The sequence below is a fragment of the Pinus tabuliformis genome, chromosome 7 (genome assembly GCF_031772625.1).
Source record: "Pinus tabuliformis cultivar Carrire ecotype Pingquan chromosome 7, CPIR1, whole genome shotgun sequence".
In the NCBI taxonomy this organism is placed as follows: Eukaryota; Viridiplantae; Streptophyta; class Pinopsida; order Pinales; family Pinaceae; genus Pinus; species Pinus tabuliformis.
This window is the reverse complement of record NC_142293.1, coordinates 1624217860-1624234674: the sequence shown is the minus strand read 5'-3', so window position 1 is coordinate 1624234674 and position 16815 is coordinate 1624217860. Positions and strand designations below refer to the sequence as shown.

Here is a 16815-nt window from a genome sequence, read left to right as displayed (position 1 = left end):
CTAATTGATGCTTAACCTTAGCAATTACTTTAATTATTAAAGTAATTGACTTTTATAAAATAGAGTTAATCTAATGAAATGCAAAGGTTATTTGCATTAGTGAATTAGACAAATCTCAACCACTGATCTCAAGTGATGTTGAGATCTAATCTCAATCATCAACCACATTGGAGATTAGGGTTGTGGATTTGGTCAATAACTCAAACTTATAAAAAACTAAGCTAAGAATGAAGATACATCTTTGAGCACAAGACACAGTGAAATGGTGAGATCTCAATGTTTGGGTGAAGAAGGACTTTCATCCAAGTGTGCTAGGTTCGAGAAAAAGTGCAAGGGACAGTAAGGTAGAGGGATCCAAATCAACCAAGCAAGATCAAAGCACAGATCTGCAGAGGGTTTGATCAGTTGATATAACTCCAGGTTCTTGTTGTATTTATATTTTCCTCATAGGTCCAGTATCCCAGGAAGAGAGCCCTTGTATGCTGTAGATAATTGTTAATGAAACAGCAGATTTTGAAGGACAGAAATTATGTGTGCATGTAGATTGGTTAATGTTTTTTTCCATTGTTATCTATTTTTTTAAGTGTTAAAACTCACCATGCTTTTTATTCAGTCAATCTGTGTAATAATCTGTAAATAAATAACTAACCAGATTGCAAGGGATAGAGAATTAACATGGTATCAGAGCCATTTTCATTGTCTCTGAAGACCAGCCTCTAGTATTGCACACAGGAGCCAGAAGATGTACAGATTGTACAGGTTCAAAAGCATGTGAGGCGAAGACTGCAGGGTCATATGCAGTCGTGTAGAGCAGACTCTACACTGCAGGGAAAAACTACCAGGCTGTACATAGAGAGGCAGAGCGACCACATAGTCACAGTTAGCTGCAGCCAAGACCAGTGCCTGCCATAGAACAGCAGAGACAAGCAAAATAAAAAGGGAAGTGTACAGAAGTTAGTGGCCAGCAGCAAAAAAGTTCAAAAAATAAAAATAAAAAAATAAGTGTGACAACTGCTGCCAGCAGCTGTCATACAGCCGTCATAAATGCTTATCATATTAGCAACACATACAGTGCCACTTTATATCACTCACGCAATGGCATCTCATATGACACCATTCTATATATTTATCATTTGTACAATAGCATTACTAATTAGCATTAGAAACACCTACAGTGCCAATTTATACCAGTCATTCATATGGCGCCATTTTATATCAATTATTTATATGGTGCAATTTTCTATCGGTCACACATACATGCCATTTTAAATTGATAGGTATTATTGGCCCATTTTATAGCAAATACTCATCTGCTACCATTCATAATTCTTGCATTTCCATACAAGTAAAAAGGTATGCTAATAAAAGTTACATCATCAATTCTAAGGCCAAACTAGGATTCATGATGACAATGAATTTCGGTTGAAGTAACCTACCATTAATTTAAAAGGGTACAATGTAATTGTAACTTACAAGGGTGAGTACAATTTATGTTGAAATTTGGTACCGGAGGACAGGTGGTTCCCTTAGGCTTTGATCTTTGGCCTAGGGAAAAGTGTCCAAAAGAATTTAATTTTTCTCCTAAAGTGACTTTATAATTCTATAAAATTTAATTTAATTTAAAAGTGACTTTAAGTGATAAAGTTACTAAGTCTAATTTTAAAGTGACTTTTATAAAGTCAATGAAAAATTAGAAAGGAAAAGTGAATTTGGAAATAAATGACTAAGTGGGTCTTTATTAAAGTGGGGTGAATTAAAAAATAAAAAGTGAGATTTAAATGAGCATTTAATCTCAGCCATTGATCTAAATCTATTTCAGCCATTGGATTTAGAGATCACCCAAAAGTCACTTGGATCACCCAAAAGTCACTTGGAGTTATATTAAGGAAGGAAAAGAGGAAAAGATCACATTCGATTCAATTCTTTCATGAGCAGATTGAGAGAAGGAGAGAAAGAGAGCAAGGGAGATTTCTGGGCAGTGTATCAACAACAGCAGCGGTGTATCAGCAACAGCAGCGGTGTATCAGCAGCTGTGTATCAGCAACAGCAGCGGTGTATCAGCAACAGCAGCGGTGTATCAGCAACAACAGCGGTGTATCAGCAGCTGTGTATCAGCAGCTGTGTATCAACAACATCAACGGTGTATCAGCAGTTGTGTATCAGCAACAGCAGCGGTGTATCAGCAGCTGTGTATCAGCAACAGCAGCGGTGTATCAGCAACAGCAGCGGTGTAACAGCTGCAGAGTAACAGCAAGCTAAGTTTCAGCAATGCTGAGATAAGTTGTAAAAGTCTGTTTGCTGATTTTTTGCTGAACATTTCTCTTACTGTAAAAAGGCAATTTCCAGAAATAAAGAAAAGCTCTCAAACTGGTTTTCCCCAAGAGTTGTAGGGGGTTTTTTGTTAAAATTGGACAACTAGGTCCAAACTCCATGTTCTGATGCTCAGATTAAGAGGCTAATATTTTTGTTGGATTCCTCTTTCTGAGAGGTGTAAAATCCATATAAAAATAGTCTTAATCCGATGAGCAGAACTTATATTTTGAATTTATTATTCTTAATAAATTATATGTGCAAGGTCAGCCAGTTTTGTAATGTAGGCTCACATGCCCAACAGATGTGTCACACACCCTCATTGATGGATATATATACAGGAAAAGTTGGAGAGAATTTGAATACAACTCAACTCACATCTTCCTCTCTCATCCTAAAAGTACGAGCTACCAGGAGGGTTGTTGTGACACATGCTGGGCTGGCTGACCAAAGGAGACTTTGCTGGTTGAAGCATCCTGTTGACCGCCGAAACGAACACATTCATTTTTCTTGTTTCTGATTTGTCTTCTGTAAGATCTGCTTATATGTTCTATCTGCATTTTGCTTATCTACTTGTATGATTGCTGTGAGAAAAGTGAAATTGCTCTTAGCATAGAACATCTACAAAACTTTACATGGTATCAGAGCTGAGGTGAAGACAAACTCTATCTATAGCAATCATCATCGAAGAAAACACATTCTTGAGGTAATCTCCTCCTCTCCACGTCTTGGGTTTTTGGAGAAGGAGTGAGACATCAAGAATAAGATGCTGGCCCATGATGCCCTAGCTCTAAATCTCAGCAATATGAAACCCTATACGCTGGTATGGTAGAACATGACAAAGGTTTCTAGCCGCAGTCTAAACGTAAGGCACAGTCCAAGCATAACTCGAGTATCCGCATTGAGTTGAGTATCTACAGTACTATGAAGGGTAGCCACAGCAATATGAAACCCTATACGCTGGTCATGAAGACTCATACGCAGTCTTGGGTGCCACAGTGATCAAGCTGCAATTATGAAGAGGTCATTACGTATGATACAGTCATAGAGGAAGCACAACATTCACGATATATACGACACCTTAATTATGCACAGCATACAGTCACGCAGGAAGTATATACGCACTTCATGATACATCATGCAGGAAATTATGTATATGCTATGCTGTCATATATATATATATATTGGAACGCAGTTATATATAATATACCACGCAAAGTTAGCCACAGTGAAGGAAGGAAAACAGCGTGGATGTATACACGCAGCCCTAATCTGCTTCGGTCATAACTATAATGATACGTTAGTTATATTGAACGCATTATGGGATGACAGCAACGTAAGCCAATGCAGTCACATTGAACGCAGGGACGCAGTCATATTATATACGCTGCAGTAATGTAAATGTTGGATATATACGCTGGGCACTGGAGATATATACGCTGGGCACTGGAAATATATACGCTGGGCATTCATATAAATATCTTGGAACGCAGTCATAACATATATCTTGGAACGCAGTCTATACACGCACAATTGGAGAACTTAGCCGCTGTTCACATGGTAGCCGCATTGATATATTGACATGTTGGAACCCACAGTCTATACGGGAAACGCGTTCAGGTATGGAAATACGCACAGCAAAGAAGAAAAGTAATACGTTGCTCTGGGAAAATCTAGCCACAGTTCATGAAGAGATACGCATCAACTCAGTCATGATATATGCTCACAGGCCCTAATTCATAGTGAATCTGGAAGCGTGGTTACTGACAACACTTATACGCCGTTTATGAAGAGATACATGAGTTCATATATACGTTGGGGTGATACGCTAGTCGATGGACAGTGTATGCTGGTCTATGGGCAGTGATCCGCTGTAGCAATATATTTATATTCGCAAGCAAACCAAGCAGTGATATATGCAACTATATATACCTTACCACGCTGTCATATACACAACAATATATACGCTGTCATGAAAACACTTCTTACGTTGTTCATGAAGACATACAGTGATGCCCTAGCTGCAGTGGCCGCAGTGAGGAAGACATAGTCACAGTAGCTGATTACATACGCAGCCATGGTGATAGTTAATACGTTGTTCATGTGATACCTTTATTCGTTGTATACGTATTACGCAGTCATAACCACAGTCAAAGAATTGGCATGATGAACAGTCTCGGCCTAGATGGAAGATAAGATCACACGTTGGATCTACTTCATAAGCAATCAATGTATATGTGATACATTGAACTTAGAACCCTTACTGTTCTCCTTGTCTCGGATTTCACAATGATCCTTAAGGTACAACCTCAGTCTCGATATATATATATTTTGGAAATCGCTGGAAGTCTGGGCACAATGAGAAACAATGTTGAAGGTTTCAAGAAATGTCAGTGCTGCTGTAGTAATGACAGTGATAGTTACATTCTCAGCATAATGGAAGAAGCTGTGTCAAGAATGATCTAAGACAAAGACATGATCTAGTTCTTGTAAGATCATGATCTCGTTGAAGATGTAGAGATTACCTCCATGGTAATTTCAAGGGACAGTCATGGTGCAACAATAATGTTATCAATGATGGTAGCAGTACTGAAAATATCAGTGATGCAGTAGTATAGCAGTGATAGATTGGTGGCATACTTGTAGCAGCAATAAACAACTATAGGTAGTATATCTGTAGAAACCCTATCACATGAACAACAAAGGATGAACAGTCTCAGATCCTGATGATGTAAGATGCAGCATCATAGGCATGTTCGTAAAGGGCAGCACGATGATGAATGAGACAACATGATGCGGCATGATGGTGCTACACAGTAAGGTGCAGCAAACGAACGATATGCAGCACGATGATAGGTGAAGGAGTCACCTTAGATACTAATCTTTCTGAAGCACTTTCTGACATGGTTGAAAGGGATACTAATCTAGAAATTATCCTTGGGGATAATGCCACTTATCCTGTGAAAGGGACCGGGACTGTGACCCTCCACTTGTCTCAAGGACAAGTCCTCCATCTACAAGATGTACTCTATGTACCCAAATTGAAGAAGAACCTTGTGTCTGTATCTGCCATGGAAGACAAAGGATTCAATGTAACTTTCTCTGATGGAAAGGTACTCATGTGGAAGAAGAGCTTCAAGGAAGCTATCTCAATTGGTTTTAGAGTTGGTACACTCTACCAGGTTGGAAGGAGTCCGTTGGGAGCTATGACTTGTGATACTATCCGTCAAACCGAGCTATGACTTGTGAACACTTGCCATTCATATGCAGCACGATGATAGGTGAAGGAGTCACCTTCCTTCCCGAAGCAAGGAAGGTGGTGACAGGGATGCCTGATTTTGGAAATAATCATAAAGGTGTATGTAAGGGTTGTGCTGAAGGAAAACATACAAGGGGACCTTTCCCCTCAAGTGTCACAAAGACATCTAAGATATTGCAACTGGTCCATTTTGATCTTTCCGGTATGTTGCCTGTAACATCCCTGGGGGGATGTTCTTACTATATGACATTTACTGATGACCTCTCTCGCAAAACCTGGATATACTTCTTGAAGAAGAAGGATGAGGCTTTCATGTGGTTCCGTACCTTCAAAGCCTTGGTGGAAAATATGACCGGAAAGAAGATCAAGATTTTGAGGACTGACAAATGGCACTGAATATGAGTCAAATGAGTTCAAAGTCTTTAGCAGAGAAGCTGGCATTAAGAGGGAGACTACCACTGCATATACTCCTGAGCAGAATGGTGCTGCTGAACGCAAGAATAGGACTATTGTGGAAGCTGCCCGTGCCATGCTATGTGACCAGGGTCTTCCAAAGTTTCTGTGGGGAGAAGCTGCAAATACTGAATGTACATTCAAAACCGATGCCCTCATTCCGCTTTGGACTCCAAAACTCCCGAAGAGGTTTTCTCTGGTAAGAAACCTGATGTCTCACATTTTAGAATTTTTGGATGTCCTGTCTATTTTCATGTGCCGAAAGAAAAGAGAAGTAAGCTGGATGCTACTGGGAAGAAAGGAATGTTTGTGGGCTACAGTGAGACTTCTAAGGCATATAGAGTCTATGTACCTGGTCAAAGGGAAGTAGAGATAAGCCATGATGTCACTTTTGACGAAGATGCTTCCCTGAAGAAAGTAGTAGATCTTCCTAGATCTGAAGAAAACCATGAAGAAAGCCCTCTATGGGTTAAAGCAAGCACCCAGAGCTTGGTATGAGAGGATGGATAGTTACTTGATGAAGCTGGGCTTCACTCGAAGCAATGCTGATCCAAACCTTTACTTTAAGGTTGAGGAAGGAAAGCCTCTCATTCTAGTGCTGTATGTGGACGACCTCTTCCTGACAGGTGATGACCCTCTCATTCATCAATGTAAGAGGGAGCTTGCTGCTGAGTTCGAGATGAAAGACCTAGGACTGATGCACTATTTCCTAGGCCTGGAGGTCTGGCAGAGACCTGGAGAGATTCTCCTTTCTCAAGGAAAGTATATTGTGAAGCTTCTGAAAAAATTTGGGATGGTGGACTGTAAGTCCGTGTCGACTCCAATGGAACTCAACTTTAAGAAGTTGAGTGGCAGCGCTGCAGGGCCTATCTTGGCCAATCCTACTGAGTATCGTCAACTCATAGGAGCTTTGATGTTCTTAGTGAACACCCGTCCGGACATATGTTTTGCAGTGAATACTTTGAGTCAACAGATGGTTGAGCCTCATCATTTTCACTGGGTTGGTGCCAAGAATCTTTTGAGATATCTTCGGGGCACGATAAACCATGGGCTGAGATACACTGCCGGGAGTGTGATACTCCGGGGATATACTGATGCCGATTGGGCTGGCAGTGTGGTGGATCGTAAGAGCACATCTGGATGTTGTTTCAATCTTGGTTCTGCTTCGATCTCATGGATGAGCAGGAAGCAGAAGTCGGTGGCTTTGAGCACCGCGGAGGCCGAATACATTGCTGCTAGTATGGCCTGTTGTGAAGCAGTTTGGTTGAGGAAGCTCTTTAGTGAGCTGTTCCAACATGTGCTAGATACCACTGTAATACTCTGTGATAATCAGAGTGGGATTCGTATGACTAAGAATCCTGTGTTCCACGACCGATCCAAGCATATTGATATCAGGTACCACTTTATCCGGGATATGGTACAGCGAGGCGCCGTAAGGCTCGATCATATAGGAACTGATGAGCAGGTCGCGGATATTCTCACTAAGCCCCTGGGGAAGGTCAAGTTCCTAACCTTCCGTGAGAGTCTTGGTGTCGTGGAAAGACCCTATGATATGGGTCCTGTTGGACGATGAGCTCTGGGAGCTCTGGGGGGCTTTGGGGATAGCTTCTCGGAGCTATAAGCACTCATAATGCTTCTGCCCCACCCTTGTGATTATTGAGCTGGTTCGCCACTCATTTAATCTGTGCCCCGTATGCATCCTACCCATTGAGTTCAGGGCTCATGGGAAGTACCTCTCATTTGGCCAATGAGGTGTGGAAAAGCTAGAGACTATTAGCAAAGACTGATGGACGCATCAGAGATTTTCGTACTCTCTATCTAGGATGGCATGGTCCAACCACTTGATCTGGGATCAAGATTTGTGAGGTCTGGGACCTCTGGACTGATTATGTCAGTCGGGGAATGATGTCTTTGTGACTGACCCACTTCTGTTCTGAAATAAAGAAGCCAGCAAAGCAAGTTTCGGCGGGATGACTCACGATGTTAATTGCACTAATAGATGGAGTTCTCCCTAGTTGAGAGGGAGTGTTAAAATTGGACAACTAGGTCCAAACTCCATGTTCTGATGCTCAGATTAAGAGGCTAATATTTTTGTTGGATTCCTCTTTCTGAGAGGTGTAAAATCCATATAAAAATAGTCTTAATCCGATGAGCAGAACTTATATTTTGAATTTATTATTCTTAATAAATTATATGTGCAAGGTCAGCCAGTTTTGTAATGTAGGCTCACATGCCCAACAGATGTGTCACACACCCTCATTGATGGATATATATACAGGAAAAGTTGGAGAGAATTTGAATACAACTCAACTCACATCTTCCTCTCTCATCCTAAAAATACGAGCTACCAGGAGGGTTGTTGTGACACATGCTGGGCTGGCTGACCAAAGGAGACTTTGCTGGTTGAAGCATCCTGTTGACCGCCGAAACGAACACATTCATTTTTCTTGTTTCTGATTTCTTCTGTAAGATCTGCTTATATGTTCTATCTGCATTTTGCTTATCTCCTTGTATGATTGCTGTGAGAAAAGTGAAATTGCTCTTAGCATAGAACATCTACAAAACTTTACATTTTTCCAGGGTCACATTGACCAAAAATCTCAGTGTTTAAATGTGTTTTAATGGCTGTTTATTACTGCTGATTTTTATTTCTACAATTTCCAGCATTCTGTAAAATTTCCAGAATTTGTGTTTTCAGCAAATTTATTTTTTCCAGCTTGTTAAATGTATGGTTATGGGAAAGGACATTTAACTATATGGGAGAAATAAGGAGAAACTGAAAACCGGGGTGGGAAATGAGAAATTTCTACATGGTATCAGAGCTTGAGTGCTGAAGGGCAGTTTGGGACAGCAAAAGGAAAAATTACAGTTGCTTATTTTTCACTCAGAAAATTCCAGCAAGCTGATTTTTCATAAACAGCAATTTTATCTTTACTACAGCAGTGCTATTTTTCAGTTTTAGGACAGCAGGATGTCATTGGGATTGAGGGTCGAGGATAGGTTGGATGGGCATATAAATTACAGCGTTTGGAAGGAGAGAATGCAGAGTATCTTTGAGGAAGCAGAAGTCTGGGATATCATGGTGCATACCACACAGAACCATGTTCTTGTGCCTACTGATGCTACTCAGTTGGCTGCTTATAATAAAAAAAACAAGGGTAAGAGGCTGATTCTAGACGGAATCAAAGACCATTGCATTCCTCATGTGAGAGGAAAGAGCAATGCCCATGAGATGTGGACAGCATTGTCCAATCTCTACCAGAGTACCAATGAGAACCGGAAGATGGTCCTGAAGGAGAAGCTGAAGAACATTAAGATGGGTAATGATAGTGCAGCTGGATATCTCACAAAGATTACTAATGTGAGAGATGAGTTGGCAGCGATTGGAGAGGCCATTCCACCCACTGAGTTGGTGCGGATTGCAGTGAATGGCCTCCCCCGTTCATGGTTGAACTTTGCTGATGGGGTTTGTGCACGTGAGACCCTTCCCACATGAGAGAGGTTTTGGGATGATTGCATTCAGACAGAGATCAGGAAAGGTCAGCTTGGGGCAGCCAAGCCAGTTGAGCAAGATGAGGATGTAGCACTGGTGGTAGGAGGCAAGAAAGGCAAAGGGAAGAAGCAGGCTTCCACAAGAAGTGGTGGGGGCAAAGGCAAAGGTAAAGGTAAACAGGGGAACACACAGAAGGACTATTCCAAGGTGAAGTGTTGGAATTGTCAAAAGATGGGACACTATGCAGTTGTGTGTCCAGAGAAGAAGAAGAAGGGGAAGAACCAGGACGTGGCAGCTTCAGTAGAGATTGAGGACTTTGCTGGTCGCTTTGACCGAGAGTTTGCGTTCACTACGTGTGAGTCCTCAAATGCAAGATCACCTGCCACACAGGTTCAGAGGGAGCATGCTTTTCCCTCGATTAGCGGAGCATCTTCAGGTATCTGGTATGTGGACAGTGGGGCTTCACGTCATATGACAGGAGTCCGTGAGTCCTTCTCAGAGCTTTCAGAGAGTGGCACTGATATTGAGGTAGTACTCAGTGATGACAGAGTTGTTAGAGCAGTCGGGGTGTGGACAGTGACATTTCAGAGGGAGTCCAAACCTCCCTTGAAGGTGTCAAAGTTCTTTATGTGCCAGGGATGAGGAAGAACCTCATATCCGTCTCAGCTTTGGAGGACAGAGGATATGAGGTACTGTTCAGGGGAGGATAGGTGTTGATGTATCCCAGGGGCACTCCAGCTGATTCAGCTAGAGTGATAGGTGTACGCCATGCAAAGGTGTACAAGTTTGCATTCCAGCCCCTTTTGGCATTGAGCAGTAGTACCAACAGCAGAGCTAGCAGTTCTGAGATGTGTGAGATTTGGCACCGCAGGATGGGACATATGTATCATGGAGCCTTGAGGACACTGCGGGAGATCACTACAGGTGTGCCAGATTTCAGTACTGATCACTTTGATACTTGCAGAGGTTGTGATGGGCAAGTTTGCCAAATCCCCTTTTCCCAGCAGTGACAGCAGAGCGACTGGGATACTTGATTTGATTCATTCTGATGTGAGCGGTCGGACGTCTCATGTTTCCTTGAGTGGATATGAGTACTATGTTTTATTCATCGATGATCACTCCAGGAGGACCTGGATTTATTTTTTGAAGACCAAGAGTGAGGTCTTCAAGCGGTTTCAGGAGTTCAGAGCTCTTGTGGAGACTCAAACAGGTCGAAAGATCAAGTCCCTAAGGTCGGACAATGGAGGAGAGTACACCCTTGGAGAGTTTGTTGACTATCGTGCGGAGGCAGGCATTAGGAGGGAGTTCACTGTTCCTTACAACCCCCAGCAGAACGGGGTTGCAGAGAGGAAGAACAGATCCATCATAGGGGCTGCCAAAGCCATGTTACATGATCAGGGGTTGCCATTGTTCTTGTGGGCAGAGGCCTACAACACAGCTATTTACTTGCAGAACAGGAGTCTGCATCGTGCCCTGGGGCACATGACTCCGGAGGAGGCTTTCTCTGGGAAGAAGCCTAATATTGGTCATCTTCATATCTTTGGATGCATTACATACTCCTATATACCCAAGGAGAAGAGGACCAAACTAGAGCCCACCGCAGAGAAGGGTATCTTTGTGGGCTACAGTGAGACCTCAAAGGCCTTTCGGATTTACATTCCTGCACAGAGGAGAGTTGTTGTCAGACGGGATGTGAAGTTCGAGGAGGACAGGGCCTTTAGGAGGTCACGGGAGTTAGAGTATCTGGATCAGCCAGACCCTCAGCAGCAATTGAGTCAGTCGCAGGGATCCAGTGGGCAGGGATCAGGAGGATCCGGAGGTACATCTATGAGGATGTCAGGTCCGTCAGTGAGCAGTGGCTCACCGAGCCAGAGGGGTAGTGCTCCGGGCAGCATGCAGAGCAGTTCACTAGGGAGTCCACTGATGGACAGTTCACACGGTGCCTCAGCTTCTACAGGTTCAGGTGCAGGCAGGAGGACAGCAGACAGACAGTCAGGAGTTCAGGCTACTGATGGTGATGAGGAGGAGGAGTTTCATTCTCCTATGGGAGAAGCATGCTCAGGGAAGAGGAAGCCCAAGTGGCTTCAGGACACCTTGAGAGATGCCACATCTGTTGCTGAGCCGAAGAGGCCAGTCAGAGAGAGTAGACCACCTGAGAGGTTTTGTAGCTATATGGCGATGGTTACCAGCATCCTTGACTCTGAGCCTTCTAGCTATGAGGAGGCAGCTAGCCAGCAGGTCTGGAGAGAGGCCATGCAGGAGGAGTATTCTTCTATCATGAAGAATGATGTTTGGGAGGTGGTGCCGAGGCCTGAGGGCGAATCCGTGGTTAATTCCAGATGGCTTTACAAGGTAAAGCATGCTGCAGATGGCAGCATTGAGAAATTCAAAGCGAGGCTTGTGGCTAGAGGGTTCTCCCAGGTAGAGGGAGCTGTGAAGCTTGAGTATATTTCCACTGATGAGCAAGTTGCAGATATTCTTACCAAAGACTTACCACGGGGCAAGCATGTCTATTTCAGAGACAAGATGGGTGTGGTGAGGAACACCTTCCTCGGTAAGAGGGATGTTGAAATTTGGTACCGGAGGACAGGTGGTTCCCTTAGGCTTTGATCTTTGGCCTAGGGAAAAGTGTCCAAAAGAATTTAATTTTTCTCCTAAAGTGACTTTATAATTTTATAAAGTTAAATTTAATTTAAAAGTGACTTTAAGTGATAAAGTTACTAAGTCTAATTTTAAAGTGACTTTTATAAAGTCAATGAAAAATTAGAAAAGAAAAGTGACTTTGGAAATAAATGACTAAGTGGGTCTTTATTAAAGTGGGGTGAATTAAAAAATAAAAAGTGAGATTTAAATGAGCATTTAATTTCAGCCATTGATCTAAATCTATTTCAGCCATGGATCTAAATCTATTTCAGCCATTGGATTTAGAGATCACCCAAAAGTCACTTGGATCACCCAAAAGTCACTTGGAGTTATATTAAGGGAGGAAAAGGAGGAAAAGATCACATTCGATTCAATTCTTTCATGAGCAGATTGAGAGAAGGAGAGAAAGAGAGCAAGGGAGATTTCTGGGCAGTGTATCAGCAACAGCAGCGGTGTATCAGCAGCTGTGTATCAGCAACAGCAGCGGTGTATCAGCAGCTGTGTATCAGCAACAGCAGCGGTGTATCAGCAACAGCAGCGGTGTATCAGCAGTTGTGTATCAGCAACAGCAGCGGTGTATCAGCAACAGCAGCGGTGTATCAGCAACAGCAGCGGTGTAACAGCTGCGGAGTAACAGCAGGCTGAGTTTCAGCAAGGCTGAGATAAGTTGTAAAAGTCTGTTTGCTGATTTTTTGCTGAACATTTCTCTTACTGTAAAAAGGCATTTTCCAGAAATAAAGAAGAGCTCTCAAACTGGTTTTCCCCAAGAGTTGTAGGGGGTTTTTCCAGGGTCACATTGACCAAAAATCTCAGTGTTTAAATGTGTTTTAATGGCTGTTTATTACTGCTGATTTTTATTTCTGCAATTTCCAGCATTCTGTAAAATTTCCAGAATTTGTGTTTTCAGCAAATTTATTTTTTCCAGCTTGTTAAATGTATGGTTATGGGAAAGGGCATTTAACTATATGGGAGAAATAAGGAGAAACTGAAAACCGGGGTGGAAAATGAAAAATTTCTACAATTTATGTCCAAAACTGGATGTACTTTTTAGTCTCATTGACCTACATAATGTGGTCATTCGTTTGGTATTTAGCAATATAATCTTATCCCATATTCTCTCATCAAGACATCAAAACCATCACAATTATGAGCAATGGCCAAGATGCAAATGATAAACGATTGAGGCCAAGCTCCTCAAGAATGATGTTAACTCTCTGAATGCCTACATTGTTGATTTAATTAATCATGTTGTTTCCTAGCTTTCTTGAGCCTTGGTTCCAACTTCCACCATACCATTAACCCAATTTTTAGATCAAAAGCTAGCTCAATCCAAACAATTTTAGGACCAGCATGATCAAGTTTAACCTGAACTGATCTTCTGGGGTGTTCCCTGAAACTACATATTTTTAATTCATTGAGAATTTACAGATTTCAACCTCCATTAAAGATTATACTTATGCCTAAAAGCCTACCTGAACTACCCTTTTCATGGCAATTGGTTACAACAGCCCAAGTGCCTTCACCACAACCTTTTTCCAGCAGTGTCCACGTTCCTTCCAGAAATATGGAGGATTCAACCATGACTTTTACATGCTATTTTGTAATACTTCATAAATTTGCAAAAATACAAACATAACTTAAATATGGCAACCTTAGCTCTAAAGTTTTAATCTCCTCCACCGTGACTTTAACATAGTATTTTCTAGGATTTCATAAGCTTGCCCATTACAAAGGTCGCTTAAATGTCGCAACTTTAGTTCTATTGTTAAAATCTCCTCAATATACTTTTGTCAATGTTTACTACCTTGTCAAGTCAACTAATGGCATTAAACTTTAGCATTTTACACATTCATCTAATTAGGAAAGAACAGTCATTTAAAATAACGGCCAATTCCTCCAATTTTTAACTCACGAATGTACACAGATCAATTTCTTCATGGCCCCCGGGATAGCATGACACTATGGGCCTGCTTCCAACTTAAATTCTTGATGACCCAAAAGTCAAACTTAAAGTGCCATGCCCATTTTAGAGTGATTCAAATTCAATCCAGGCATGTGCACATCTTGAACGAGCTACCAAATGTCTATACAGAACAAAAAAAAAAACCTTTTTTATCTATATATTTTCCATGTATGTAAATAATATAATCAATGCTCTCCATGAATAATGATTTACAAATACTGTAAGGTTATCTGTAAGGTTATGGGCCCGCTTCCAACTTAAATTCTTGATGACCCAAAAGACAAACTTAAAGTGCCATGCCCATTTTAGAGTGATTCAAATTCAATCCAGGCATGTGCACATCTTGAACAAGCTACCAAATGTCTATACAGAACCAAAAAAAAACCTTTTTTATCCATATATTTTCCATGTACATAAATAATATAATCAATGCTCTCCATGAATAATGATTTACAAATACTGTAAGGTCATCTGACAGGTATATTATAGATATCAAAAAAAAAAAAAAATCAAAGCTCCACTTGGAAGAATGTTAAGCACCTTAAATCTTCCAGTATCCTCATGAGCATACAACTTAAAAGCTATGTTACATTAATTAAACATGTAGCTCAAACAATACCTGAAGAAGATGGCGCAGTAAACAATGCAAAATTGTCTGCGCTTGAGGAACAGGTTCAGAACAAGGAAACTCTGTCGATGCTGAAAAGGACATGCGGTGTGAAACACCAACAACAACACCAGCACTTGGAAGAAGACCCAGGGGATAAACTTCACGGTCAAATTCTAATTCTGGGTCCAACTGCACACAGCAAATCAAGCATTATTTATTCACTTTCTGGTTGATAAACATCACTTTTTAATGAATTCTGAATCATTTCTTACACCAAAGTTGTTGAACTACAAATCCTATACACAATAATGAAAGAAGAACCCATGTGCATTATTACCAAAAGGAAAGCTTTCAGTTAGAAATCACATATTTTAACCTTTAATGGCAAGGGAGTAACAAAGGTACCTCAAGAAACAAGTATAACGGGACCTTTTTTGAGGCAAGACAATATACAAAATACATTTCCAGATGTGGGAAATGGATCTTTGAGGATAAAACAAAGAGAACACAATCCTGACTTCTTCATAGCTATAGATGATGCTACGTCCATGACCATCTTCTGCCAGGCATTATAAATGACGGCTAGCTGTCCATTTCCTTTTATTTTATAAGGGTGAATATCGAAATTTTAATGCCGGTATGGCTACCCTACATGTCTAGGGTAATTTCCGCCCTAGGTTTTCTTAAGTGACTAGAGTTTTCAACAAATCTTGTTTTCCTTGTTAAAAACATGACACAGATTTATCCAGCACAATAATGTAATCTTAGTAAGCAGCACTGTTTACTCAACAATACAATAGACCACTCAGTATAATGCCAATATAATCCAATTTCACAGTCCAGTATAATTCCACAAAGTTCTGAATCCAACAGTTCTCAAAAATGAACAATAATACCCTAATCAACAATCCGAGTTTATCCTATAACTGCTTCAAAGACTTGCAAGAACCTTTCCGAAATCTGTCCCGAGAGAATGCTTCTTCCTGCAATTTGCTTCAGATACTCATCCCAATTTTTACCTCAGTCCAGTGAAAATCCCAATCTGTACAGGCCTAAACCAATCTTCCAAATTTCACTACAGGAGCTTCTCACAGATTTCGAGACTTAGGAACCCTTCCGCACTTATCTCAGTGTGTACTGGGTGACTGCAGGTGTGATACAGGTTGTGGCCAGACTTCCAAAAAGCCTCAGGAAATGATGTCCAGCCTCAGAGTTACCTCGGCCTACAACATATCAATTTATCACTTGGAGAATCTGTGTATATTCAGCTTCAGGACTCCGATCTACTTCAGCCTGCAGGATGTATGTCTCAGTCAATTTTGTCTGTCTTCAAAGGAAGTGTGGATGCCTCAGAAGGATGGCATCCTGCCTTAGTGAGCTAGGAATGAGACTGTCTCAGAATAATTCATTTCTATGTCAGGTTCGTTCTACTAGCCTCAGGGGACTTTCAGCTTGCTTCAGAAAGTCTTCTCTTCTGCCACAGAGAGAACCCGCAATGATTAAGCCTAAGAAAACTTTCGTCTGTCCCGTAATTGTCCTCAGAGAAACTTGTCCAGCTTCAAGGTGACTAGATATTGTCTCGCCACAGACCCTTCCCAAATTACTCCACTGCTCCTTCAGATAGTTAGATCCCTGTTGCCAGAACAAAAAAAAAAGTGACTAGGTAGGGTGGGATCACCTCCACTGAAACTAGTAAAGAATAAAAAGGGGTCTTAAAACCGTCAGATCCTCCGGCTCAAAGAAAAACAGAGACAAATAATCCAATCCAATGATCCTCTAATGGATCCAAGTTCCAACCCTCTTGTATTTATAGATTTCCTTGAGGGGGATTTTTCTCCTTAATTAATTGAGTCAAGTTCACATCAAACCCCAACTTTGGGTTTTTTTGCCCCAGGTGCCCCAAACTTGCCCAAAATTTGGGTATTTTGGGGTTTTCCCCTTTATCGAGGACTATAGCCTACAGGGATCGATAGGCTACTTCATCCCTTGGGCCAATCAATCCCTCGGGGACATTACACTACACCTTCTTGAGGATTCCAAGGTAAACTAATCGGAACTCCTACAAACACAAGAGTCTTGATCTA

The 16815-nt window shown here is 41.5% G+C and overlaps 1 protein-coding gene across 1 annotated transcript in view; it reads right to left on the bottom strand.

Moving 5' to 3' along the window:
• The window catches only part of LOC149254455 (uncharacterized), a 352448-nt gene that overhangs the window by 183481 nt on the left and 152152 nt on the right, over positions 1–16815 (bottom strand). The window contains 1 exon segment of the mRNA XM_089460161.1: positions 14741–14920. Coding sequence (XP_089316287.1) covers positions 14741–14920 — 180 coding nt within the window.